Raw genomic sequence first — 23,627 nt, forward strand, 5'->3', positions numbered from 1 at the left:
TTTACTTGCGGAGTGTTACCTGAACGGGGATGCTGCAGTAGCGCCGGTTTTTCTGCATCAATCAACTTGAGAAAGTTTATAGAATATGCACAATGGCGAGATCGTATCACCTTGGAGTACCTAACTGAGGCAGCCAAGGGTAGGTAATTCAGGCATGGTACCAAAATTAGGGTAGCTGGACGTTGGTAGCTGTTGTACTTTACGTCAGGCACCTGACTGACGCGACTTGCCTGGTCGCGTTAATTGGACCCCACCTCCCCAACGAAATTAACGACCCGCTAGCTCTACAATTGTCCCCTAACCCTCGGAGGCCTGATTTAGACCCATTTGCTCATCGACATTGCCATATTTTCGCGTCCATTCGAGAAACTATATAGTATTTCTAACTCATTGGACACACGGAAACTTAGCTTTGTTCTTATTTTTTCCCTTGTCCCTCTCCCGTCCAGGTATGAATCTACCTTACATCCTTCCCATCCCTTATACTTTCTGCTGCGAAAGCCAAAGCCCCTTGACACCACTGGTATCTTCCACGTCGATGTCGTTAGTTATCTGATCCCTGCTTTGCGGTGCCCTCGATAGATCACATAATAGCCAGACATGTCACCAGAAAAAAAGCTTCTGCTGCATCATAAAAGTCCACAACCCATGTGGTGTGGACTAGGCCTTGCGCTGTCGCAATCTGGAATGGACACGGCATCGGTTGTGTATTTGTCGAATACGTGCCGAGGATGCCTGCAATAGCCTTATTCTCCCCTGCCAGTTTTGTCTAGTCACTGAGGTTACGGCCCTCTCGCTTGTTTCGGTGACTGTCTATCAGAGGCAGAAGACTGTTCTTAGAGAGTTTCCAAGCCGCCCGCGGCTACTTGAATCTTTGGGACTGAACGGACCCAATTATAGTCATCGTCCTCGTTAAATCTGTAGTCTTCAACGTGGAATGTGCCGGACAACAACATTTCCTGTTTGTAATGGCTCGGTTCGGGGACCGCTGGCATGCGGCAGCTCTGCTGCAAAGGAGATACTTCTCGCAATACAGTGGAGCCTAGCCCATGCTCAAGGAAAGAAGCTTTTTCCCATGAGGAGTTCATAATATGCTTTCTGGTCCATCTCACTTCCTAGAGAAGGATCCTCCTCTGATGCACCTTCGCGAATTGGCTCGGGATTGGAGGACATGGCAACAAAATCTTCCAGAGTTTCACCCGGCGCGAAACCGAGCGATCCAAGTGTTTGAGAGAATCCATCAGAGCTATCCGGGGACGAGTCAGTACAAAGAAGCCACCATTTCGTGTTGATGTTGTATTTTGACCCAAGAGTAGATAAACCCCCAATAAGGCCTTTGCACTTACGATCTTTCTGCGTCCTTGACTACCAAGTCAGAAACTGAAAATGGCAAGCCCAAACCGTGATCCATGCCGTCAAACATATTTAGGCTTCCCGTGAGGCTACCGTCATGTAACGGAGGTGACGTGAGAAAGCTAGTACGTTTCGGCGGTGGCGAATCCGTCTTGGCCGGCGGCCAATCTGTCCCCGCCAGAGGAGCAGGTGGCTGTGACAGCTCAGAACGAGTACTTTGAGCCGTAGCCAGTCTTTCATTCACTTTTGGTGAGCCTTCCTCTTTCTCTGATGCTGCCGCCCCGGTCGTTGCGCTTGCAGCCGCCTCGTCGCCAAAGAATGCTCTGAAGGCCCGACTTTGCTGCCACGAGGCAATTAAGGCATCTTGCTGGTCTGGGTCCTTAACTGACACAGAGACTGCGTGGCCATCCTGCTCGCTCTGGGCAATTGCCGCCTCCACCATGGTATCCAGCTCGGGGATCAAGCTCAATGCTACGCCCCAAGCAGCTGCACTCTCTCGCATGCTGTGTAGGGCATTGCGATATCCCTGAGCCGGCCCTCTCTTCTTCTGGGGTCGTAGGTAGAGGCACTGCTTTCCATGCTTCTCACAGTAGCCACATCGTGGTTTTGCATTGTCACATGGTTGGTGGTTGACATGGCAAAAATCACAACTGAATTGGACAAAAAAGAACCAGAACAATTGGCCCTTGCTCCTTTGCCGCGTGAGGCAAAGGCCGCAAGGGGGTGGGTTTTTTTCCCCAGTCAGCCCGGCACATTTCTTTTATAAATTTTTAGTGGTTCCCATCACGATTGTTTTGGGGGGAAACTTACGCCCGAGAGCTCTTTTTCCTCTTGCGTGGGTTGGCAGGCTTTTCCTCACTAACCGCATCACTGGCCGTCGCCTCCCAATCTGGCACATCCGGCCGGCGAACGGCGGACTTTTCGGTTGCGGCAATAGAGGCGACGGTGCTCATCATCGTCACATAGGGGCTTGGTTGATAACTACGAGCATTGCCTGTGACATAATCGGATAGCTGAGCCGCATACAGCCTGAACCCCAGCCCATCGGCAAGCAAGCCTGCGCAGATTGCCCGGTAAAGCCGAGGTGGAGCGGGGGACGGTCTCCTCCTAACCCTTAATAGCGTTCGATGGGCACGGCAATTACTAGACTCGCTAGAGTACTTTCACTCGAGTACCTCGCCAAGTGGGGCCGACCCGTGTCATGGTAAAGTCACATCGGATCAGGTAAGCCAAATCAAATGTAATGCACCACACCCCCCCAAAAAGAGAGAGGTACTACACGCTCGTACCATAAGTGTAGTAGTACTTTAACCTTATTGCTGCAGACAGGGAAAATGTATTTCCGCAAACGAAATTGTCAGCAAGTCGTGTTGCAAAGCGTGGGTTATCCCGCTACATCTGCCGTATTAGACAGGGCATATTCCAAAGATCCCTATCCTATCCCACTCACTTTCATAATCTAAGAGTGGATTCCGTGACGTGCATGGCGCCTTACTTACTGCTCATATTGTGCCGACTTCTATCATCGCATGGTTCGATGGAGGGAGCATGCACTTTCTGACTTTGTAGCGCGTTCATACTCCGATGTTCAGTGTCGGCTCTTTTCCCTTTTTTTATCGACTTTCTTTGCCCTGACCTGCCTGTTGTCTGACGAGAAGTTGGACCTATTTCGTGCATCCCCGGTACCTCTTCTTGTTTTTTTTTTTGTTTTTTTACCTTGATCCGCCAACAGGTCTCGAACTGTGGGACATCGATTCGATTTTTGCCCCCCCTTCTTTTTCTATTATACGGCTGGTCCTTAAAAATTCGAAATTGCCTTGAGGCATCGAGCACATCTAAATGAAAATCTCAGAACAGCAGGGGCAAGTCAGCGCTGCAGCCCTGGCGATGAACCAGTCAACTGCTACCCCTAGTTCACCCAGAAACCAACGTCTACATGATCCGGATGCCTCCATAATCCTGGTGGGATGTCGGGGCGCCGGCAAACGGTCCCTGGGGTTCATAGCAGCCCTTCACCTGCGCCGACGTCTAGTAACTGAGGACCATTGCTTTGAGCAAATCACGGGTCTATCCCGGGCTACGTATTTGCGGCAGCATGGAAAAGATGCATTTGCACGCCAGAATGCAGATGTATTCAAACGAATGTTAGATGTGAACCGCAACGGCTGCATTATCGTATGTGGCATGACGAGTCTCTCGGACGAAGCCCAGCATATCCTGGAGCAGTATTGCAGGTCAAATCCTGTCGTATATGTCCATCGTGAGAAGGACCAAATGAAGAGGTTTCTGGACCAGTCAGATGCGACCCAGATATTGGCTGCGGACCAGAGTCATAGGCGCTGCTCCAACATGGAGTACTTTAACCTCTTCGATCCCTCCAGCAGCAAATATGCCTCAGTCAACGACACAGGGTCACCTCGGTGGGATGCTCTATCGGCAAGCTCCTCAACTCTCGTCAACGCAAAAGAGGATTTTACCACGTTTTTGGACTTGATGCAAGGTCAAGGCTGGCGCCGCAAGTTTCTTGAGAGCCCATTTTCCATACACGCTCTGCCACCCGAATTCAGACAATATTCCTACGCTCTCAGGCTCCGTCTTTCGTGGCTATTAGAAATGACGGTTTCGTGGGAGGACCTAGAGGCCGCCGGCGACTGTGTCGAGTTAATTGTGGATTGCTGGCCAGATGACTTGCCCAATGTCATTGCCAAGCAGGTAGCCCTGATAAGGAGAAATCTGGGCTGGCCATTGATATTTCATGTGGAAGAGAACCCAAGGAACCAGCGCCGTAGGGGCCAGGAAGAGAAGGACGCGATCGATGCAGACCTGCTCGAACTAGGCCTGCGTCTCAATGCCGATTATATCAGTCTAGACCTGCAAAGGAACCCGACCGTGATAAATCGGGTCTTGGAACGCCGAGGGAGGACAAGGATAATCGGCAATTTTTGGTACCTGGGAATGGGGGCATTGGCTTGGGCAGATCCATCGCAGCTGGACAATTTTGTATACGCAAAATCCTTGAACTGTGACGTTGTCCGGATGATAAGGTTCTGTTCTGGCGACAACCCGGTAGAGCGGCTTTTGGAGCTCAAAGAGAAGATACAAGCGACGGTACCTGATCCGAAACCGCCTCTTGTCGCGTATGACTTTTCGGTTCTCGGTGCGAGAACACCTCTCCAGTCAAGCATTCTGATCCCAGTCAAGCATGCGGGCATGGACAACACAGACCATCTGGCCACTGTCTGCACTTACGAGAACTCTTTCAACCGACTCTTCACTCAGCTGATGCTGGACCCCCTTCGGTTCTATGTCCTCGGCGCGAGCGTCTCGTACTCGATTTCACCAGCAATGCACCAGGCCGCATACGATTTTTCAAGGATCCCGCACACCTTCCAAGCTGTGTCATGTTCGACACTTGGGGAGCTTTATCGCATCTGCTATGATAGCTCTTTTGGTGGCGCTTCTCTGGCTGCACCTTTCAAGGTCGCCATCATGCCCCAGCTGAAACTCAAGAGCCATCATGCAAACATCATCGGCGCAGTCAACGTGCTTCTTCCACTTCGAGGCCAAACAGGCTCTATACTCAGCCATGCGACCTCCAGAAACAAGGCTGGTCCCGTAAACAACTTTTATGGTGACAATACGGATTGGAGTTCCATCCTGACGTGTCTCAAGCGTTCCATCAGTCCGCGCAACTATGTGAGGCCGTCCAAGACAGCGGCCCTGGTTGTTGGAGCCGGTGGCATGGCCAGAGCGGCCATTTACGCCCTAATTCAGCTCGGCTGCAGGAACATTTTTATACATAGCCGTACACAGCGGAATGCGTCTGAAGTAGCCGAACATTTCAACAACCTTGTCAGGGAGAAAAAGATCGCGACTACACCATCCCAGCCTCAAATCTGTCACGTTCTGCCATCTCGGTCACATGAATGGCCTGATTTGTACGAGATGCCCACAATCATCATATCATGCGTGCCTGCAATCAGTTCTGATGACGGCCTGCCTGTGAACTTTACATTACCCGAGCAATGGCTAAGCAGCCCGACGGGAGGCGTTGTGGTGGAGGTATGTATTGCGACACATGAACACTCCCTTCCCAAATGAACCGTGAAAGATCTGTACTGACTGATTATAGTTGGCGTATGAGCCTCTTGTTACGCCTCTAGTGGCACAGATCCGGGCATACCAGCAATCAGTATCACCATATTGGGTACTGGTCGACGGCCTGGAAGTGGTTAGCGAGATGGCGATAGAAGCATTCGAGCTGATGACGGGTAGAATGGCTCCAAGGAGACTGATGAAGCAGGTTTGCAGAAAGGCGTATGATCAACAAAGTAGAGATACATCATTGGTCTCCAGCGGAGGCTGATTGGTGTCGATAGCCTCGAAATCGAAATTGTGGGTGAAGAGCTTTGATGACTCGTTGTTTGGTACGGATGAAATTTGGCAGAGCCTGTTTGATAAGAAAAGTCCATCCTTGTAATACTTCTACCGGGCAGTGAGTACCCTGAGCCCCTAAGGTAAAGGTGCCGTTTGCACACCTCTTCCCCTCCGTACACATTCCTAGAGAGGTGGACATCTCATGGAAGCCTGGTAACAGAGGCAAGTACGATCCAACCACAGTGCCAAATCGATATGTCCTTGTCCCGTTCTTCCCTGTTCAAGTCTCTGCATATCCAGCATGGGGAGGCTCCTTCCACGTCTATCATCAAGTTGTAAGAAAGGAAGTAGCAATCAAAATGGCACTTTTTGCCCAAGCTTTTGACAATTTTGATGTACTAGCAGAGTTGATAGGTACTATTACAAAGAATAGACGAGCAGCCAGTCTCGAGTTGCTCCTAGGATCATGATCAACGTACCATCCGCACCCGACCTTGACTGCAACAACATAATCCCATACACTTTTTTTTTCTCAATCCCACCATAACGAGACACCAATCACACAATACAAGACGCTGGGGATCTCAGCCGTCTGCCGCGGTCACCAATTGTCCTCCAGACTTGCTATCCATCCACTGACCTGATGGAAAACAACCCCTTGGGCAACTTGAGACCCTCAGTCTCGCGCAGCGGATCTCCTGACTTGGGACAGACTCCGCGACAGATTACAAGTATACAAACCAGTCCACCGCAGTTCACCAGTAAACCCATCAAATACGCCGAGAGTTCCTCGTCCAAGACGACTAATCCCCAGTTCGAGGATGAATTGACCGCCGACGATGAATACATTCTCTGCACTCGTGAGGGAGATCTGCCTCGGAGACTCGCTTTGAGAAACCATAGAGTCTTTATGGAAGTCCCAGAGTCAGAACATGGGGATGATCGCAGTGAGTTTTGTTCTTGATTCAGAGAAGCTATGGCAGTGACGTCCAAGGATGTATTCCTTTTAGAGAAAAATTCTGATCGGGTTGCACGTTTGACCGAGCGAAGTAGCAAGTCGTCATGGTGAAAGGGTCAAAGTCTCAAACCCAACCAGAGAAAACACCTCGCTGTATCCTTACAATGTCAAATCTGCAGTAGCGCCGATGGGCCCCAGGGATTCCAACCCAAGATTCCTGAACAACATGAGACCATTGCCCAGAGGCTATAAGGTCTTGCGTAAGGTCAGATCAGAAAGCAGTCACGTCTGGTTTTCTGGTGATGGCTTCACTCGATCGGAGGCTAGACCCATGGGACGTTTCGTCGGCTCAAAGCGCAAGGCTTCGGATTTAACCTCTGCCATAGGCCTCCTCGATCTTGGCGCACTATCACGTCATAGCAATCTAGATCAGTACGAATCGACTGCAACGGAGAAAGCATCCAAACGGATGCGACTTACGCATGTTGGTAGCGCGCGTGATCTAGATCTGAATAGCATACAACATCACCGCCGCAAATATAAGCGAAAGTCAAACGCCGACGTGGGAGAGGGTCTTATACTTCCATCTAACGACACTCAACCTGTTGCGGAAGGTTCGAGCGAATTTCCAAGTGTCATTTCGCCAGCTCCGCAAGTCGATCGGCCGGTTAGGTCTTCATCTCTCCCTGTCATTCCCATGACTCCTTGGAACTTTTCAGCTGCTATCTTGAAAGGCGCGGGAGTCAGGAACTCAGCAAATCAGCAGAGATCAACACAGAAAACTTGGCAAACCTATGAGCTGTCAGATTCTGAGGGCGAGGACCAAGCTGGCTGGCGTTGAGGCTTGTGACAGAGTGTATTAGCAATGCTAGAACCAGGCAACATACTGAGCGAGTTGATCCGCGGTATTCGAGCAGCTGACTCTTTTTTGGTTGAAAATTGTCTCTTCTGAGACCTCCCGTACAGATATCATATGTATACTGTTGCTATCGTTTTCCTTGATTTTCCTTCGCTACAGTTAATAGGCCTCGGCCAAACAATGACGATATGATCAGAAGCAACCGAATCTCAACCTTGTTTCTCATTTGAATGTATGCTTTTTTTCTTCTTTTTCTTTGAAAAGCTCAACGATGGTGCCCTTGGTCGGTTTTGACTGCATAACAACGCCTTTTGTGCGAGGAACGGTTTTCGCCTCTGTAAGCACGCCTGTCATCCTCTACCTAATAGTCCCGTGTTCGCCACCTCCACCGAGATGTCATCGAACGGAAACCCTAGACTCCGCCCTTGGAGGCCGGGATCGGCTAATCAAAAGTCAGCCAAAAAGATCGAATGTTTAGGACAATTCTAAAGGTTCGGGGCATACCTTGGGGTCTGGAACATAGTCGAATTGACCTCCCATGTTGACCAACCAGACTTCCTGGCGATTCTCTGGTGTCTTCTCACCCCAGAGCATGTTGTGAGGAAATCCTAGGTCAAAAGGCACAGCGCCCTCAATCTCGGAAATCTCATCGCTACTCAGCTCCAGGGCCAAAGCCTCGATGTTTTGCTTGAGATGGTCAACAGTACGGCCGCCCTTGAAATTACACAAGTCAGGCTTTTGTGGTTCCCATAAGTTTATCGCCGAAGGGGGAAGAATAAAAGGAAGGCTACTTACAACAATGGGAAAGACATATGGGGACTTGTGCATGACATATGCTAGCGCCACAGAGGTTATAATGGTACCCTTGCGCTTAGCAATGGTCTCGAGCACCTGGCTGATCTTGATATCAGCTTCTGTAGCGGGTCTGAAACGGCGACCTTCAGTGCTCTGCCTTTGCTCTTCTGTCTTGAAGTTGCCTGCTCCAAGGGCGCCCCAAGGCGCGAGTGCCATCTGAAATGTCAACTTGTTAGCACTGAGGCTGCTTTGAAACCTTTGTGATTGTCGGTATGTTCTTGCGACTCACCCCCTCATCTTTGACCATAGGAATGATATCTCGCTCAAAGTCCCTCGCGGCAGCAGACCATTTGCCTTGATAAACGGAGAACTGACGGAGGCCATGGTTCCTTGCGTATTCATTGGCCTTGCTCACAACCCACGCAGGAGTGTCACTGATACCCAAGTAAAGCACTTTTCCTGCCGTCACAAGCTGATTCAAGCTCTGCATAAGCTCTGGGATGGAGGTCGAGTAGTCCCACCAGTGAACATAGAGCTGTTTTGTTGCAAGTCACTTGATCTTAGCACTAGTTGTCCTGACCGTCGACCGTTTTGATATAGAGGTCTATAACCGGGCTCTTGGGTTCACTTACTAGATCGATGTAATCGGTCTGGAGCTTCTTGAGGCTCGCATCAACTGAGGATCGGAGGCTTTTGGTACTGTTACCAGTGTAGTTGGCCATAATGGACCCGTTACCTGCAGGACCTGAGCGGTAGTTCGTTGTATATTTGGTAGCAATGACTGAAGTAAAAAATTGTTCTTGTCAATAACCTCTTTTTTTCTTCTTGAAGTGAAGGCCAGAAGCAGAACCTTCTGTGCATCAAGACCCTCGTAGACTTCTGCACATACCCATTTGATCGCGGACACCTCGCTTCTTCATCCACTCTCCGAGCCATGTCTCGGACTCTTCGAACTGGTAGTTGTTGGCTGTGTCGATAAAGTTTCCTGAACCACCATGGATGTAAGCTTTCTCTCCCTCGCTGCAGGTTCTGCTGTATCCTAACTCGGCAGCAAAAAAATGAAAAGAAAAAAATCAAAGAGCTCATGACGTACCACCCTATGAATAGTAAGTTAGTACATCGGTTAAAAAGTATGGTTCCTCAGAGTCCGTAATTGATGATGCAATGTATACCTGGCTGTAGAAATAATCGAGAATCTCTTCAGTCTGCTGCTGGTCACAAGTACCCATGCGTTCCTTCCTAGGTACATTGACAATGAAAGTTAGCTGATAGAGCAATATTGTTGGCGTATAGTGAGCTATTTTACATACCAGCTGTTGCCAAAGTTCATGGCACCAAGACACAAAGGGCTCACTCGGACGCCCGCCGTGGGCGACAACAGTCTGTAGCGACCCAGAGGGCTCTTGGCAGGCGGTGCCAGGGGGAGTGCCATTATTGCGAATGCTCCGAGAGGCTTGTAAATTAGGAGAAGAGGGTAGAAAATAATCTGCACTCAGAATTTCAAGTGGCAATGAGTATTGTAAGGAGAATTTCTGAGGGGTTGATGTGGTCACCAAGTTATGGCAACTGGAGAAGCAGCAGATGGGTTTTGTTTTATAATTGACGGAATTCGGATTTTAAACGGATGCAGGCCGAATGAACATTATCTGACAAATAGATGCATCCGTGAGGAGAAGACCGGTTTCGCAGGCCCATTGAAAAAGACCTATGACGGCAAGATCTGCCGGCCGGGATGGGGTGATGCGCCTGGTCAAATTAACAAACAAACAACACCTACTTGCCTAGGTATCATGCAAAAGCGGGGGACGACACAGGAGCCTCCGGCGTTTAGACGGAAATGTGGATAAAAGCCGTGTCCGAAGCTTCCGTAATCCGGAAGGCTGAGAGAAGTTAAACGTCAGCATTCATATAGTAAGCCATCCTCCCGCCCCGTGCAGACAATAGCTTCAATTGTATTGTTGATTATCCTGGAGGGCATGTCACTTTGGGGGACATAGGTACCTAGCTTGGAACCGATGCTCTGCTTCGAACCTTCCTGCCTTCCTGGGCTTATATACTTGAGGTGTTGACCTCTACCTAAGGTAGATAGGTATGTACTAGGTGCCTTGGGTAACTCCAAAGGTTCAACTCCCTGATCATCCATTCAGTCAAGTCTTTCCATGTCGGTTGGCACTGGCCCAATATCAGATTGTAAAAAGTTCCGAATCGGGAAAGCGCCCTAGGTTTTTACCAACTTACAATACCTGACCTAAGTTACATTACCTAACCTGTATCACCAAGTTTACCTAGGTACCTACCTTACATCATACCTAGTGAATTGCACTCGAGTATCCTGTCACATTAGGTGTTATCACCAAGTTTCGACATTGGATAACAGCCTTAAAACCAGATAAGTACCTCATTTGTAGGTACCTAAGTAGGTGTGCACCGGTAAAGTAAGAACAAAAAATGAAGACCAAATTCCAGGAGATAATTGTTGGACTGCGCGACCTTGGAAGCCAAAAAGGAAAAAAAAAAAAAAAAAAAAAAGGGCAACGTTCAAAAAACCGTGCTATTTTGAAAACACCACATCTTGTTGTTATTTATGAGAATGAAGTTGTGGACAACAGTTTGGTCTCCTAGGAAGTTTTTCACTGTTACTATCGCCGATCGTAGCCGTTACGACCGATCGGATGCGGGCTAAATGCGAGAGCGATAGCTCCACTGTAACTTTTTTCCTTCCTGAATTGCCGCAAAAAGTCAATACAGACAAGAAGCTCCAGCGTGGTTATTGGCCCGTGCACACAAAAACCACCCGCCTAACTGGGATCGCGCCGGTGGTGCATGATTTGATTTTAGCAGGTCCAGTCTAAGCCGAGCCGATTTTGTTTTGTCCCTCCGCTCGTCCATAGTCCCGAAGCAGATACCAACCCTCGACACCAGAACCAAACCCCCCGACGCATACGGAAGCATATTCCTACCAGCCGTCCCTCCGCTACTTCACTTCCATTCACATACACAATGTTGGCTCTACGAAGAGTTGCCGCTGCGGCGCCTGTGGCCCGCCAATTCTCTGCTGCCCCAAGGGCCGCAGCCACATTTGCTTTCTCTGTGAGCCCTGCGCGCCCCTTGTAACCACATTGGCGATGTACTTTGTGCTAATTCCCAATCTGTAACCTCGCTTCAGAACCAGAGGTACTACTCGTCGCAAGGCGAGCGCGTCGCCAAGTTCACCGGCAAGAAGGATGCCTCCGTAAGCGACACCCAATCTCGACACTATTGCCGGCGCGCACTTCCAATTCCTTGCTATGGCTTGGATGCGACTGCAGAAAATCACTCAAGCAAGCTTTCGCCGGGCACAGCAGCATGATAGCACCATACCACACACGACATGCATTCAAAACCCAGCCATACTAACCTGATTTTCTTGTAGGGTCGCTACCCCGTCAGCTTGATCGAGGGTGACGGTATTGGCCCCGAGATTTCGGAAGCTGTCAAGCAAATTTTCGAGGCCGCTAAGGTGTGTGAATCTCGTTTATCACCAATTGCACCGCGGCCTTTATCGTCGCGTGACAGTTCAGAGAGCTAACATGACCTTGCTCGTCCACTGCAGGCCCCGGTCTCGTGGGAGCCTGTTGACGTGACGCCCATTCTCAAGGACGGCAGGACCGCCATCCCCGATGCCGCCATCGAGAGCATCGAGAGGAACAAGGTTGCCCTCAAGGGACCCCTGGCTGTAAGTGCCCATTATACCTGATGCGCTTCGCTGTTTATGTTCAGCATGCATGTATAGTGCTCGCGAGTTCTTCCAGAAACTCCCTACTAACGTGCTCTCGCATCTCCTTGTCCAGACTCCCATCGGCAAGGGCCACGTTTCCCTGAACCTGACTCTCCGCCGTACCTTCAACCTCTTCGCCAACCTCCGTCCTTGCCGCTCCGTCGCGGGGTTCAAGACTCCCTACGACAACGTCGACACGGTTTTGATCCGTGAAAACACCGAGGGCGAGTACTCTGGAATTGAGCACGTTGTCGTCGATGGTGTTGTCCAGAGCATCAAGCTCATTACCCGCGAGGCCAGCGAGCGCGTGCTTCGTTTCGCTTTCCAGCATGCCCAGGAGATTGGCCGCAAGAAGGTCCGTGTCGTCCACAAGGCCACCATCATGAAGATGAGCGACGGTCTGTTCCTTAGCGTGGGCCAGCAGGTCGCCAAGGACTTCCCTGGCATCGAGTTTGACGCTGAGCTGCTCGACAACACCTGCCTGAAGATGGTTACCGACCCTCTCCCTTACAACGACAAGGTCCTCGTCATGCCCAACCTCTATGGTGACATTCTGTCCGACATGTGCGCTGGTCTGATTGGTGGTCTCGGTCTGACGCCCTCGGGTAACATTGGTGACGAGTGCTCCATCTTCGAGGCCGTCCACGGTTCCGCTCCGGATATCGCCGGCAAGGGCCTTGCCAACCCTACCGCCCTTCTCCTCAGCTCCATGATGATGTTGAGGCACATGGGTCTCGGCGAGTATGCCGACCGCATTGAGAAGGCCACCTTCGACACTCTGGCCGAGGGCAAGGCCCTGACTGGTGACCTTGGCGGCAAGGCCAAGACTCACGAGTTTGCTGGCGCCATCATTTCCAAGTTGTAAATACCATCATATAGGGAGGCATATTTTCGTTCTCTTTGTTTAGCTTAACATAACAGGCATGGTGATGCAGGATAATGAAGCGCAATTAGGGCCTAGACTGTATCAAAAGTTCGAATACATTTTCATTGCTACCGCCATCCATAGCGTCCTCTTGACCATCCTTGTGACGAAATATATATATCATAATTTTATAGAGGCGGATACCGTACACACTACCATTGTCACTGGGTTTACTGGTAGATCTTGACAAGATCTCTGATGTACCGGCGTATAAGTCACAAAAGAGGCGAGACCCTCCCTGCAATGTCCAAGAGATGGTGTTAATATACAATATTTAAAAAATCAGCAAGTCCAAATGCCCACAATGCCGTCGCGACGACCCTCGACCATGTAGCCGTCTCTTATCCTTACACGTTCGACAATGGCAGGCGGGTTCTTCATCTCTTCAGCCGCCTTGATCCCCGCTCCGCAGTCCCACTGCCGACTCTCGACCTTGTCGTATACCTTGACCACATCCTCGCCTGCCGCGCTCACAATCCTGCGTGCATCAAACATCATGCTGGTGACAGGGTGGTCGTATGCGAAGGCGTCAAATATCGATCCTGTCCGCAGGTCCCATATCTGTAGGGTATCGTCAGTTAGCAAGGTCAATGCTTGATCCACAACATAATACCTGTAGGGATCCACCTGTGTATTTTCTTACCCTGATGCTTCTGTCGTGGGATCCCGTTACCAAGTGCATGTTATCGAACTGAAGGGCCGTCACAGGACCGGTATGGCCGACTAGGTTCCGGTGTACTTGTCCACTGCGCAAATCCCAGAGCCTGACCATGCCGTCGGCGGTTCCGCATGCCAGAGCCGCGTCGAAAACCTGCACGGCGCCGACAAAGTCCGCATCCTCCGCCTGGGATCTTGCCGTTTGTCTCCAGGCTCCGTCACCGGTGCCGAGGCTGACTGAGGCTTGCGCCGCAGCCCACATCACATCGAGCGTCTGCACGCACCTGCCCTTGACTAGATCCCACTGTCGTATCGTCTTGTCCGAAGAACCTGACACGAGCGTATCGCCTTTGAAGTGAAGAGCGGTAACCTCATCCATGTGTGAAGACAGAGTGAACAATGGGCAGTCAGCCATGCTACCGGCAGGGGGGTCAACGGGCTGGTCGTCAGGGTTCTCAAAAGCCATTGCATCATCGTCGTCATCGCCCCCGTTGTAGTGACTACCGTGGGGATCGTAGTGTGCCTTGCTAAGATCCCATAGCCGCACTGTCGCATCACGCGATCCTGTTGCCAGGATGTTGTCTTCGACCTGCAGTGCTCTCACCGAGGCAGTGTGCCCTTCGAGTGAGCCAATGCAGCGCCCGGCGTTCAGATCCCAAACCTTGACTGAGTCATCCATAGCTGCCGATACCAGAGTGCCAAAGGGAGCATCAAAATCCATGGCTGTAATGCAGTCCTGATGGGCCCGGAGCTCTCGAATAGAAGTGCCAGGCTCGAAATGTTCATGTAAAACGGCCATTGATTTGCGGCGTACGATCCTCGTTTTCCTTGATTTTGACGGACTGCTTGCAGCGGATGGTATTTTCTCGTATATCGACTGCGACATAAATCCATCGTTGTCTCCAGCGTCCGGATCAGTGTCTCTGGTAGGGGTTTGCTGTGCTATCGACTCTGCCTCGTCGGCAAGCATCTGAGCATCCTCAACTCGAGCCTCGACTTCCATTACTAGAATTTTGGGATCGTTCGAATGTCAGTAATCTCTCTGAGAACATAAAGTGACTCCTTTGATGTAAGAAATCAAGTATGAAAATGGGGCTTACAGTCATGCTCCAGCAGCGTCTCTTCCTGCTCAAGAGCCGCCAAGCGTTCTAATATGATTCTCCGCATGCCATGTAAATTGGCGATTTTGTTGTCGATCTCGCGGATCTCACTGCTTGCCATGTTCTTTCGTATACCGAGCATTTCCAGCTCGTGCGACATGGACGCTCTTTCCTTGCGCAGCTTTTGAAGACCGGTCGAGCCATTCTCGGGCGTCGTAGGTCCCTCCTCCAGCAGCTTGCGTCCGCGCGACACACGGCGCCGGTGCTTCTTGCCCTCATCGGTCAGCTCGGGAAAACTGGCCTGAAAGCCTTGAAACAGCGAGTAGGTGTTGTTGTCGTCGTCGGGTATGTTGGCAAGCATGTCATCTGGAACATGTGCGAGGGCGCGATGTTGGATCTCGCGGGTGGACAATTTGGACCGCACCAAGTCCGAAGGAGTAGTCCGGGCCATCGAGAACATGCTGCGCTGGAGGTTCGGCCGGCGCAGATGCTTCTGGACCTCTGTCATTGCGCTCTGGTAGTGGGCGCTGGACGAAGGGTCTACCACCGGGCCCATCAAGTGGCTCGCCGTCGTTGTCACCTTGCGGCTAAACGCCTCAAGCCCCCGGGGCTGCGTCAGAATGTCAAATGTTAGGCCTTGTTCCTTCCTTTGAGACATGTCATGCGAGCTAACAGGGCAAGATTGGCCGGCGTGTAGTGCGGGCGACATACCGAGAGGATGGAACCGTCTTCGTCCTCCTGCCCGGGGTCATCTTGGAATGGATTTTCATCCTCGGGAGACGCCATGAATGGTAGGGGGGCCCGTGAGTGCCCCGGGCCACGGAGAAACAACGAGGCTTAGCTTAGCTGCTCACTGTTCTTTTTGCGTCAACGATAAGGCTGTAGGCGGGATAAAGTTTGGCGGATGTACAGTCCTTTCGCAGAAGAGGTGCACGTCTAGACCAAAAGCTCGGCATTGGACGGATCGATTCAGCTTATGCTCGTCACTATGCATCAAAAGTCTAGGAACCGTGGTGATGGGTCCTTATTGGTTGATTTTGTTCTTGATGGTGGAGAATAGGTGGATCACATCAAAATGACAGGGTTGAGCTTGCAACCCCCTAGACTGGGCTAGACTACACCTAACCTAAGGTACCATCGTAGGTTACCTACCAAGAGGTGTAGGTACCTAGGTACCTAGGTACCTAAGGTAAGGTGTGTACAATTGGGCGAAGACGAACCCCTCGTTGCATTATCACGATGCGAACTATCCAATGACCCGATGTCGGCAAAATAGATACCTAACAATCAATGGTACAAGTCGACCCTGGAAAACTTTACTCTTGCTTGCTTGAATTCAGCGAATGTGTCCAAAATCGAATCATTTTAATCTGCACTGCCAGGGTATCCAAGCTCGTTGAAAAATTCCTGTCATAAAAATCAAACTAACTTTGCAGTCATCATTAAATCTTCCCGGTCGGAATAGAGTCTGCCAAGTAACTACTCACTCCGTGCTTACATCGGCTCCCCTTCAATACTCTTCAGCACAAAGCCCTCAATTCTCACTGAGAAGATATTTCTCTCCAAGGTATGTTCCTGACATCACAGACAATATGAAGATTTCAAACATTGTGTCGGTGTACGTGGCAACTGTCCACGCCTTGAGCAACAAACTAAGCAGACGCAGTGTCACCTCAATGGAATCTTTGATAGATCTGTCAGATGCCAATTCGGCTCTGGATCTCAACCAAATCCGTTTCCAGTTGATGTATGTTTTCTCTTTGACTCTCTGATGTCTCAGGGGAAAAAAAACCTCCCCGGATCGTCACCCCGAGATCTATCAATTGCCCCTCAGTAACTCGAGTTCTGGCTAATGTCGTTACAAACAAACAGTCGACTTGAGGACAGCATCACGTTCCAACTGATTGAACGTGTCCAATTTCCTCTCAACAAAAACATCTATGTCTCTGGTGCTGTCAAAATTCCAAACAGTACATTGAGCTTCATGGATTGGTGCCTTTGGGAACAGGAAAAGCTCCAGTCTCTCATTCGCCGTTACGAGTCTCCGGATGAATACCCCTTTTTCCCTGAAGCTCTTCAGACTCCAATTCTGCCCTCCTTGAACTACCCCAGAATATTACACCCGAACAATGTCAATGTGAACACCAAAATCAAGGAGTTCTACACGGAGCATTTCCTGCCTGCCGCCTGCCCGAAGCCCGAGCATGGCGATAGAGGTGCCGGCCAGGAGCACTATGGATCATCTGCCACAGCGGACATTGCTTGCCTCCAGGCCCTCTCGCGCCGCATTCACTTTGGTAAATTTGTGGCCGAGTCGAAGTTCCGGAGCGAAGAGCAGAAATACACCGAGATGATCAAGGCCGGAGACCGACAGGGCATCGGCAAAGCTATTACCAATGAGACGGTTGAAAAGCAAGTTCTGGACAGGCTGAGGCTCAAGGTCCAGACCTACGGCAGGGACCCCATCACCATGTCAGAGCATGACGTGCCGACTAAGATTGACGTGGAATCCGTTGTTTCCATGTACCGGGACTACGTCATTCCTCTGACCAAAGAGGTCGAGGTAGAGTATCTGATGCAAAGGCTGCAGCCGGCAGCCTAAGAGGCCAAGCATACGTCGCTGCCCTGTTGGAGGGTCTCGGTATTGAGAAAACCGTCAATTCACACACATAGTCGTATACATGATGGGCCAGCGCCGGAACCTTTCGTTGTCAACGGACTTTCTTCTTCTTTTTGTTTGGCCTAAGATGGTGGGCTGAGATAATCGCCAATGGCCTTGACAGCCCCTTGGAATTTACCCGCCTCAATCAAAATCATGTGTCCCTGCGTCTTGACCCCCATCTCCTGGAAAGCTCTCTTGCTGTCGGCCACAGATTCATCCGATTTAGTGTAGGGGAAGCCGCCATATGCCAGGGCATGTTTCTGAAGTACCTCGTCTTCCGGATGGAAATAAAAGAAAGGTGCCTCCTCCTTGGCCTTTTTCTTTTTCCTCTCTTCGACCTCGAGATTTGACTCGACCTCGGTATATGTCTTGGAAAGAATTAGGTAGTGCGAAAACTCGTACGGCTCCTTGTCCTCGACAGCAGCCTCTATCTCGTCAATGAGCATTGAATACATAGGTGGTGCTATCTCCGACGGAACATTGATGAGACGGTCTGCTAGAATAAGGCCGACGTGTTTGCCGGATGCAAGCAATTCGTGAATCACGGCGAGAGATTGGCTTCCCGCTGCCTTCTCGGCTATGTACTTGGTGAGTGCAGCCACAGGTGCTTTGTCGCGGTTCTCGTGCAGGTTGAGCGCCGTCAGGAAGGCGTATGCATCAGTTTCTTTGCCGTCGACCTTGACGGTCGATCCGATGGTGTGCTGTGACAATATTACATCGGCAAGGGCAGATAGATCGAACAGTTGCGAGTCGACGTCGAGGAGTTGTCGCACCAGGGCCTTCACACCATGGAAGTCAATCTCAGGGTCAAAGTTGAACCACTCGAATTCGACGTTCACCACATCAAAGTCCTGATGGTTTCCTGTCAGCATACATGTCTTTCAAAGCTTCGCCCGAGTCTTTGGGTTTGGGCGCATTTACATCTTCGTCCATGCTGTCGTCCTCGTCCATCTTATCCCCGCTCGCACCAGCAGCAGATCCGCTTTGGCCGTCTGCCTCTCTTGCTCGCTTCTTTGCCATGGTAAAATCTGGGTTTGTATATGTGGGTAATAAAAGGTGCGAGTTTTGTTTTTGTTTTGGCTTATTAGCAGGTTGGCTTTTCTCCGTATAAACAAGGTCTGCGCGCGTTGTCGCGATTTTTTTTTTTTCTCCTCCAAGCTCCCGTACGTACATATGCTTGGAGCTGTCCGATTTCGCCCCTCCCCCGCAGGATGGAGACCCTTGTCTCCACAGGGCGGGGAATCACGATGCCTCCAGAGAGTATTTGTCACTGAGGACGTCACTCTCCATCAGGGCTGAACATGTTATTTGATCAAAGCAGTCGGAGTACAGCGACCTTGGAAGCCTTGCTGAATGCGAAGCTGAATTTCTCTGGGATTTTAGATGTGTTCTGGTAATGGTAAAATAACGGACTCGAACTCAATCAATTGAGCATCTTATGGTGCTGGCAACTCGAATGGGTTCCACTGGCGAAATGGCTGTTAAGATTGAGTCCTACTGAATATGATTATGTTCACAGACCTAAACTATAAGAACAATAACCTATCAAACTAATTCTAGTCATCGGAGCCATTTTGTGCACCAATGCGTAGCTCGCGTTAAAAATCGACGCTTACAATGAAATAATAGATTCTTCTAGGACATGCCAGCAATCGTTTGTCACATTATCAATCAATCCCGAAGAAGTTGGTCTTGGCCTTGACAGGTGGGTCCATTGAGTTCAGTCCAGGCTAGGTAAGGTAGCCAGGCACCATGGGCCGCATCAGCCTCCCACATCGCATGCTTCGGATACCTGGCCACGACACAAGTTTGCTAGATACCTTAAGTAGCCTTGTTACATATTTACCTTGCGTATGTTTTCAACCTAGACCAGACCGAGTCGCATCTCGCATTCCGCCACCCACTACGCCACTCATTCCCCAACACACAACTTTGGATTACCAACTTTCGCTACGCTACAAACACCCATATATGTTCCGTCGCTCCCTGAAGACAAAGCCGCAAAGATGGCAGCCTCTTCCTCATCCAACAACCCCCCGACGAGCGACGAGACCTCATACGTAAAGATGGTGCAGAACAACCGAGAGGGCTCGGTGGGAAACGTAGAACTCATCGGCAAGCACTGCGAGGCCGAATACTGCAACCAGCTCGACTTCCTCCCCTTCCTCTGCCAATCATGCGGCCACTACTATTGCGGTGACCACCGCACCGAGACGGCCCACAAGTGCGCCAAGGCCGGCGCCTGGGCCGAGAGGAAACGGAAGGCCGCCCTCACGCGACCCACGGCCGGAGAGGGCAGGATGCTCAACGACAACGTCACCAAGAAGCCATGCGCCTCACCGGATTGCAAAACCACCATCGGCACGGGCCTGGTCCCCGGGGTGCACTGCTCGACGTGCAACCGAGACTATTGCCTCAAGCACAGGATGCAGGAGGAGCACAACTGCAAGAACCTCGTGCCCATCGGCGCACGCCCCGCGGCGCAGCACCACGTCGAGAATGCGGCCGACAAGGCGCGCTCGGCCTTGAGCCGGCTGAGGGCCTGGGGAACCAAGAAGAAGGAGGAGGCCGGGCGGGCACTGCCAAAGCCCAAACCGTCGAGCGCAGCCCAGCGTATGATTGCTGTGAACAACCTAAAGAAGACCGCCAAGGGCGACGACAAGGTACCTCCGGAGAAGCGAGTATACCTGTACGTTGAGGCCGAGGCCGAAACTACAGTTGCCAAGCTGTCAAAGGGTCAGTTCTTCTACAGCCAGGACTGGGTTATAGGCCGGGTTCTGGATGCCGCCGCCAAAAGTTTGCAAATACAAAACGTCAACAACCAGTCCGAGTCGGAGCGTGACAAGCTGCGCGTGTTCCACGTTGAAGGTGGTCGGCTATTGGAGTTTAACGAGAAGGTCGGATCGGCGCTAGTAAGTGGGAACACAATTGTTCTTCTTCGTGGCGTTGGGCCGCCTCAAGAACTTATAGAAATGTGAACGAGGTTTCGCTTCATTGTTCCTTGTCCATTTCATTTTCTGAGACTTTTATCATCTGTTTTGAGCTGCATTGGCGAGGCGTCGGTCACGGTTTCTTTTCATATTATTTAATTTTGAGTAGCGTAGCTATATATCATCAACAAGCGGGTATATATGTACTTGTCAAATGCAGAGCATCAAAGTTCGACACACCGTTCATCATACACCCTGTAGAACCTACATCTAGAGCTCCTTCTCCTTTACCTTCTCGGTCAGTTGCCGTTCCCTGCCCGTAGCAGGGGCATCTCCAACAGTCCTACAAACGTAATGCGGGTTAGACTGAGCACGTGCGTCAGGAGACAAAAAAGGGAGATTGGACATACTGTTTGCCGCCAACAGTCGCAAATGCCTTGTGGAAGGTCCACTCTACCGCATCCTCTACAGGTTTGTCGAACAACGATGGCAGGAATGGAACAACGGCTAATCCAAGACCGATGGGGGCCCATGTCCTAATGTTCTTGTTTTTGACCTCCTTCAAGGCTCGACCGGAATACCTTACCACGCTGTGGATGGTGAAAGCCGGCAAGCCCATACTCGCCAAGCTCTGAAAGATAGCTCGCTGGGCCATTACTGTGCGATAGTCCTCTAGAGGTGTGACTACACCAGGCTCAAGATTGGTTGGAGATGCGGAGGTGGCATCCGATCCTAGTATCCTCTGCTGATGAGCTGTCAAGGCGATCTGTGGGTTGCGCGTCCGCTGATTTTGCCAGTACGCCTTGTAGCCCTCGTGGCTGACGTCTCCAAGAATGTAGAGCCACGAGACGCCGTAAGCGCCTTTGACGAGGTAAGGGTGGGCTACAGGCCTGAAAGATTCGCCAATATCTGAGGTGTACGCAACATAGCGATGAGCCGACAACATGATGGTGCGCAGGCGCGCAGCATATCCTGCATATCGAACGTTCGATTCCGTTGATTCTGGAGCACTGTAAACCGAGGTATCAGAATATGTTAGTAACATGCCCTTAAAAATGGTTAGGCACAGCACCTAGCAGCACGCTCGCATGAAAGTGCGGCAGCCTTACTAGCCATCCACAAGCTGGTCGTAAAAGTTGTCTTCCCTGTCGGCTTGATCTACAATCTTTTGTAGGGACGGCTTGAGCTTTTGCCTTTCCGGGAGTGAGTTTGGATCGAAAGCCTTGCTCGATCCATCTTTGGTCGGAGCTGTGTCTTTAGATGAAGATGATGCCACCTCCGATTTGGGGGACTTTTCGGGCTCTTTGTTGCTGTTCGACCACCACATTTTGTTGAGTTTGATTTCAAGTTAGGTTTGAAGATCCAAATGTCGAACGACTTTATAATGTGGTAAACTCGCGGGGTGGTGATGAGAGAGCTGTCTAGTCGCATATAATCGCGGAGTAGTCGGAACAGTTAGAGAGCTCCCGTCTAGGAAACCATGTCTACGTCACAGACAGTCCCAGTTGTTCCCGCGGTGGATCCACCTACGAAAAGCAATTGCAACAGCCTCGCCAGTCGCTGTTGCTGTTGGCACACAAGCACGTGTTGCTGAGTCAGAATTGCCTTAGTCAGCAGCAAGGAGCAATCTGTGCGGAGCTTTGAGGCTATCCGAGCTCGAAGCTGAACGCGAAAGCCAACCACCGTCGAGTCCCTTGTATCAAACTTCAACACCTCGACGAATATCTTCCCGCTCGCCTCAATTTTTCGCTCAGCTCTCAAGATGGTCCAGTACTACCAGATCGCCGGCCGCAAGGTTGGATCGCACTATGTATGACCTCCCTGTCGTTATCCGGAGATGTGGAGGGCAGTCGTCGGCATACGCGATCAAAACGTGGAAGCGAATTGGCCGATTGCGCCTCAAGCCATTGAATTATCAACGCTGACGTTTACCATTATCCAGTTGGCGATGGGTGTCCTGACCGCCATGTTCGGCGGTGTTTACGCCAGCTTGAGCGGCCCGAGCAAGGTCCCCAAGGCGGGCACTACTCCCCCGATAAATGCTGCTTCGTCCGACGAAGCCGATTTCATCAAGTCCGTATCGTCCTCCTCAAACATTTCGAACTGCCAATTGGCTGCCAGGCTACTTGATCAAGCGACTAACCGAGACGCACGTTCTACAGGAAGTTCCTCGAGGACAACTCTGGCAAGGGGAAGAGTGAAGGAAAGCACTGAGACGAGCATTACCACGGAGCGGTACCACCCCAGGGAAGAAGCATACCACAATCATGGCCATTTGAGCCCGTGTAAATTTATAGACGACGCCATGTCGTTAATAGAAGTCGATGCTGTTGGACCGTTTCACTTCCGTACAATTGGTGATACGTCATGGATTCCTGACAAAGTCGATGAGTGTCATTCACCAACTGGGCAACTTCCAGTGCTAGCTGAGGTCAGTATGGCTATGGCGCTAGGCTTTGGTCTTGACCATTGTGGCTCCCGTCGGTTGTACATCTTTGTGTGGACCAGTCACCCGCAGGAGTTCTGCTTTTGCTCAAGAGACTTCAATTGGCTTTAATGTTCGTCAGGAATCAAGAGACAAATCTTTTGAATAGCTCACATGTGAATCCGGGTAATGACTACAAGGTCACTAGTTGCTGACAACAAAATGCTGAGCAATTTTTTCCGAGGTGATATTCTTCATCCACCAGATCGACGAATCGAATGTCCAAAGCTGGTGAGTCTGCAACATCAAATTGCGAACTCTGAAATTCTCACCATTCACTCGAGGATACGTCCACCTTGTTGTGTTTGAGCTCGGAAACTGTTGAATAGAAACCTGAGGCTTCGCAAACGGATCCTGACGAAGACGTTATTCAGATAATTCTATGCGCTGTATATTAAAGAATACAAATGTTATTAGCAAGTAAGGATGAAAGGCGGAAAGCATAGATCCGCCTCAATATATACACAGACAGTGAGAATCCCGCCAGTCTGCTCTGTCGAAAAAGAAATCCGACAAGCATATCTTAACCCACAATATAGAAGTTCCTGAGAACACTTTAGCACCGGGAAGAGGATAGCCGTGTGGTGGAGTCCAAATAGGTGCATAGCTTGGCACAGCTTATATACCCAATGCACTTTGATACCTAGACAGGTTCTTGATGCTAGGAAGGAATTGTTTTGGTGACGTTCAGATCAGCCGATAGAAAGCTGTTTGGAATCCAACGCAGTAGCCGGCCGGGGTTTGATACAGGGTAGGTAAGGTAGGTTAC

General features: G+C 50.6%; 10 protein-coding genes across 10 annotated transcripts; 5 read left to right on the plus strand and 5 right to left on the minus strand.

The window, feature by feature from the left end:
* Positions 1-284: 284 nt before the first annotated feature.
* On the minus strand, positions 285-2,392 carry PgNI_03778 (uncharacterized protein). Its single transcript, XM_031123831.1, has 3 exons — positions 2,164-2,392; positions 1,347-2,003; positions 285-1,246 (listed from the first exon to the last, which is right to left on the minus strand). The coding sequence occupies exons 1-3, from the start codon at positions 2,307-2,309 to the stop codon at positions 1,054-1,056; spliced, it is 996 nt and encodes a 331-aa protein (XP_030985692.1). The 5' UTR covers positions 2,310-2,392; the 3' UTR covers positions 285-1,053.
* A 446-nt stretch (positions 2,393-2,838) lies between these two features.
* On the plus strand, positions 2,839-7,529 carry PgNI_03779 (uncharacterized protein; the record flags this gene model as incomplete). The annotated part of the gene is made up of 5 exons (XM_031123832.1): positions 2,839-5,415; positions 5,486-5,656; positions 5,689-5,752; positions 6,303-6,677; positions 6,868-7,529. Exons 1-5 carry the CDS (start codon positions 3,193-3,195, stop codon positions 7,527-7,529), a joined length of 3,495 nt encoding a protein of 1,164 aa, XP_030985780.1. The 5' UTR covers positions 2,839-3,192.
* On the minus strand, positions 7,390-10,047 carry PgNI_03780 (uncharacterized protein). Its single transcript, XM_031123833.1, has 9 exons — positions 9,653-10,047; positions 9,515-9,581; positions 9,436-9,439; positions 9,232-9,381; positions 8,975-9,123; positions 8,632-8,877; positions 8,343-8,558; positions 8,052-8,261; positions 7,390-7,989 (listed from the first exon to the last, which is right to left on the minus strand). The coding sequence occupies exons 1-9, from the start codon at positions 9,772-9,774 to the stop codon at positions 7,960-7,962; spliced, it is 1,194 nt and encodes a 397-aa protein (XP_030983935.1). The 5' UTR covers positions 9,775-10,047; the 3' UTR covers positions 7,390-7,959.
* Positions 10,048-11,137: 1,090 nt separating this feature from the next.
* PgNI_03781 (uncharacterized protein) lies at positions 11,138-13,101 on the plus strand. Its single transcript, XM_031123834.1, has 5 exons — positions 11,138-11,432; positions 11,509-11,574; positions 11,755-11,841; positions 11,935-12,057; positions 12,173-13,101. The coding sequence occupies exons 1-5, from the start codon at positions 11,343-11,345 to the stop codon at positions 12,962-12,964; spliced, it is 1,158 nt and encodes a 385-aa protein (XP_030983934.1). The 5' UTR covers positions 11,138-11,342; the 3' UTR covers positions 12,965-13,101.
* PgNI_03782 (uncharacterized protein) lies at positions 13,091-15,706 on the minus strand. Its single transcript, XM_031123835.1, has 4 exons — positions 15,493-15,706; positions 14,782-15,391; positions 13,668-14,686; positions 13,091-13,585 (listed from the first exon to the last, which is right to left on the minus strand). Exons 1-4 carry the CDS (start codon positions 15,565-15,567, stop codon positions 13,307-13,309), a joined length of 1,983 nt encoding a protein of 660 aa, XP_030983937.1. The 5' UTR covers positions 15,568-15,706; the 3' UTR covers positions 13,091-13,306.
* Positions 15,707-16,373: 667 nt separating this feature from the next.
* Positions 16,374-17,383, plus strand: PgNI_03783 (uncharacterized protein; the record flags this gene model as incomplete). Its single annotated transcript, XM_031123836.1, has 2 exons — positions 16,374-16,528; positions 16,654-17,383. 2 exons carry the CDS (start codon positions 16,374-16,376, stop codon positions 17,381-17,383), a joined length of 885 nt encoding a protein of 294 aa, XP_030983936.1.
* Positions 17,384-17,523: 140 nt separating this feature from the next.
* Positions 17,524-18,570, minus strand: PgNI_03784 (uncharacterized protein; the record flags this gene model as incomplete). The annotated part of the gene is made up of 2 exons (XM_031123837.1): positions 18,365-18,570; positions 17,524-18,294 (listed from the first exon to the last, which is right to left on the minus strand). The coding sequence occupies exons 1-2, from the start codon at positions 18,461-18,463 to the stop codon at positions 17,524-17,526; spliced, it is 870 nt and encodes a 289-aa protein (XP_030983939.1). The 5' UTR covers positions 18,464-18,570.
* A 675-nt stretch (positions 18,571-19,245) lies between these two features.
* On the minus strand, positions 19,246-21,846 carry PgNI_03785 (uncharacterized protein). Its single transcript, XM_031123838.1, has 3 exons — positions 21,483-21,846; positions 20,784-21,383; positions 19,246-20,716 (listed from the first exon to the last, which is right to left on the minus strand). Exons 1-3 carry the CDS (start codon positions 21,698-21,700, stop codon positions 20,644-20,646), a joined length of 891 nt encoding a protein of 296 aa, XP_030983938.1. The 5' UTR covers positions 21,701-21,846; the 3' UTR covers positions 19,246-20,643.
* On the plus strand, positions 19,450-20,421 carry PgNI_03786 (uncharacterized protein; the record flags this gene model as incomplete). Its single annotated transcript, XM_031123839.1, has 1 exon — positions 19,450-20,421. The coding sequence occupies one exon, from the start codon at positions 19,450-19,452 to the stop codon at positions 20,419-20,421; it is 972 nt and encodes a 323-aa protein (XP_030983941.1).
* A 204-nt stretch (positions 21,847-22,050) lies between the features above and the next one.
* Positions 22,051-22,968, plus strand: PgNI_03787 (uncharacterized protein). The gene is made up of 3 exons (XM_031123840.1): positions 22,051-22,183; positions 22,316-22,446; positions 22,536-22,968. Exons 1-3 carry the CDS (start codon positions 22,136-22,138, stop codon positions 22,585-22,587), a joined length of 231 nt encoding a protein of 76 aa, XP_030983940.1. The 5' UTR covers positions 22,051-22,135; the 3' UTR covers positions 22,588-22,968.
* Positions 22,969-23,627: the final 659 nt, after the last annotated feature.

The sequence above is a fragment of the Pyricularia grisea genome, assembly GCF_004355905.1.
Source record: "Pyricularia grisea strain NI907 chromosome Unknown Pyricularia_grisea_NI907_Scaffold_2, whole genome shotgun sequence".
Classification (NCBI taxonomy): domain Eukaryota; kingdom Fungi; phylum Ascomycota; class Sordariomycetes; order Magnaporthales; family Pyriculariaceae; genus Pyricularia; species Pyricularia grisea.

Coding starts and splice junctions, on each gene's coding strand:
- PgNI_03785 (XM_031123838.1), bottom strand. CDS start 21,700: ATGTGGTGGTCGAACAGCAACAAAGAGCCCGAAAAGTCCCCCAAATCG. Junction 21,384..21,482: donor GACCAGCTTGTGGATGGCTA/GTAAGGCTGCCG, acceptor CTCGGTTTACAG/TGCTCCAGAATCAACGGAAT. Junction 20,717..20,783: donor GCGACTGTTGGCGGCAAACA/GTATGTCCAATC, acceptor TTACGTTTGTAG/GACTGTTGGAGATGCCCCTG.
- PgNI_03781 (XM_031123834.1), top strand. CDS start 11,343: ATGTTGGCTCTACGAAGAGTTGCCGCTGCGGCGCCTGTGGCCCGCCAA. Junction 11,433..11,508: donor CAGCCACATTTGCTTTCTCT/GTGAGCCCTGCG, acceptor ACCTCGCTTCAG/AACCAGAGGTACTACTCGTC. Junction 11,842..11,934: donor AAATTTTCGAGGCCGCTAAG/GTGTGTGAATCT, acceptor CGTCCACTGCAG/GCCCCGGTCTCGTGGGAGCC.
- PgNI_03780 (XM_031123833.1), bottom strand. CDS start 9,774: ATGGCACTCCCCCTGGCACCGCCTGCCAAGAGCCCTCTGGGTCGCTAC. Junction 8,878..8,974: donor AGACCGATTACATCGATCTA/GTAAGTGAACCC, acceptor GCAACAAAACAG/CTCTATGTTCACTGGTGGGA. Junction 8,262..8,342: donor CATATGTCTTTCCCATTGTT/GTAAGTAGCCTT, acceptor TGTAATTTCAAG/GGCGGCCGTACTGTTGACCA.
- PgNI_03782 (XM_031123835.1), bottom strand. CDS start 15,567: ATGGCGTCTCCCGAGGATGAAAATCCATTCCAAGATGACCCCGGGCAG. Junction 15,392..15,492: donor AAGACGGTTCCATCCTCTCG/GTATGTCGCCCG, acceptor ATTCTGACGCAG/CCCCGGGGGCTTGAGGCGTT. Junction 14,687..14,781: donor GACGCTGCTGGAGCATGACT/GTAAGCCCCATT, acceptor CCAAAATTCTAG/TAATGGAAGTCGAGGCTCGA.
- PgNI_03778 (XM_031123831.1), bottom strand. CDS start 2,309: ATGATGAGCACCGTCGCCTCTATTGCCGCAACCGAAAAGTCCGCCGTT. Junction 2,004..2,163: donor AGGAAAAAGAGCTCTCGGGC/GTAAGTTTCCCC, acceptor TGTCCAATTCAG/TTGTGATTTTTGCCATGTCA. Junction 1,247..1,346: donor GTCAAGGACGCAGAAAGATC/GTAAGTGCAAAG, acceptor GTCCCCGGATAG/CTCTGATGGATTCTCTCAAA.
- PgNI_03787 (XM_031123840.1), top strand. CDS start 22,136: ATGGTCCAGTACTACCAGATCGCCGGCCGCAAGGTTGGATCGCACTAT. Junction 22,184..22,315: donor GCAAGGTTGGATCGCACTAT/GTATGACCTCCC, acceptor ACCATTATCCAG/TTGGCGATGGGTGTCCTGAC. Junction 22,447..22,535: donor GACGAAGCCGATTTCATCAA/GTCCGTATCGTC, acceptor CACGTTCTACAG/GAAGTTCCTCGAGGACAACT.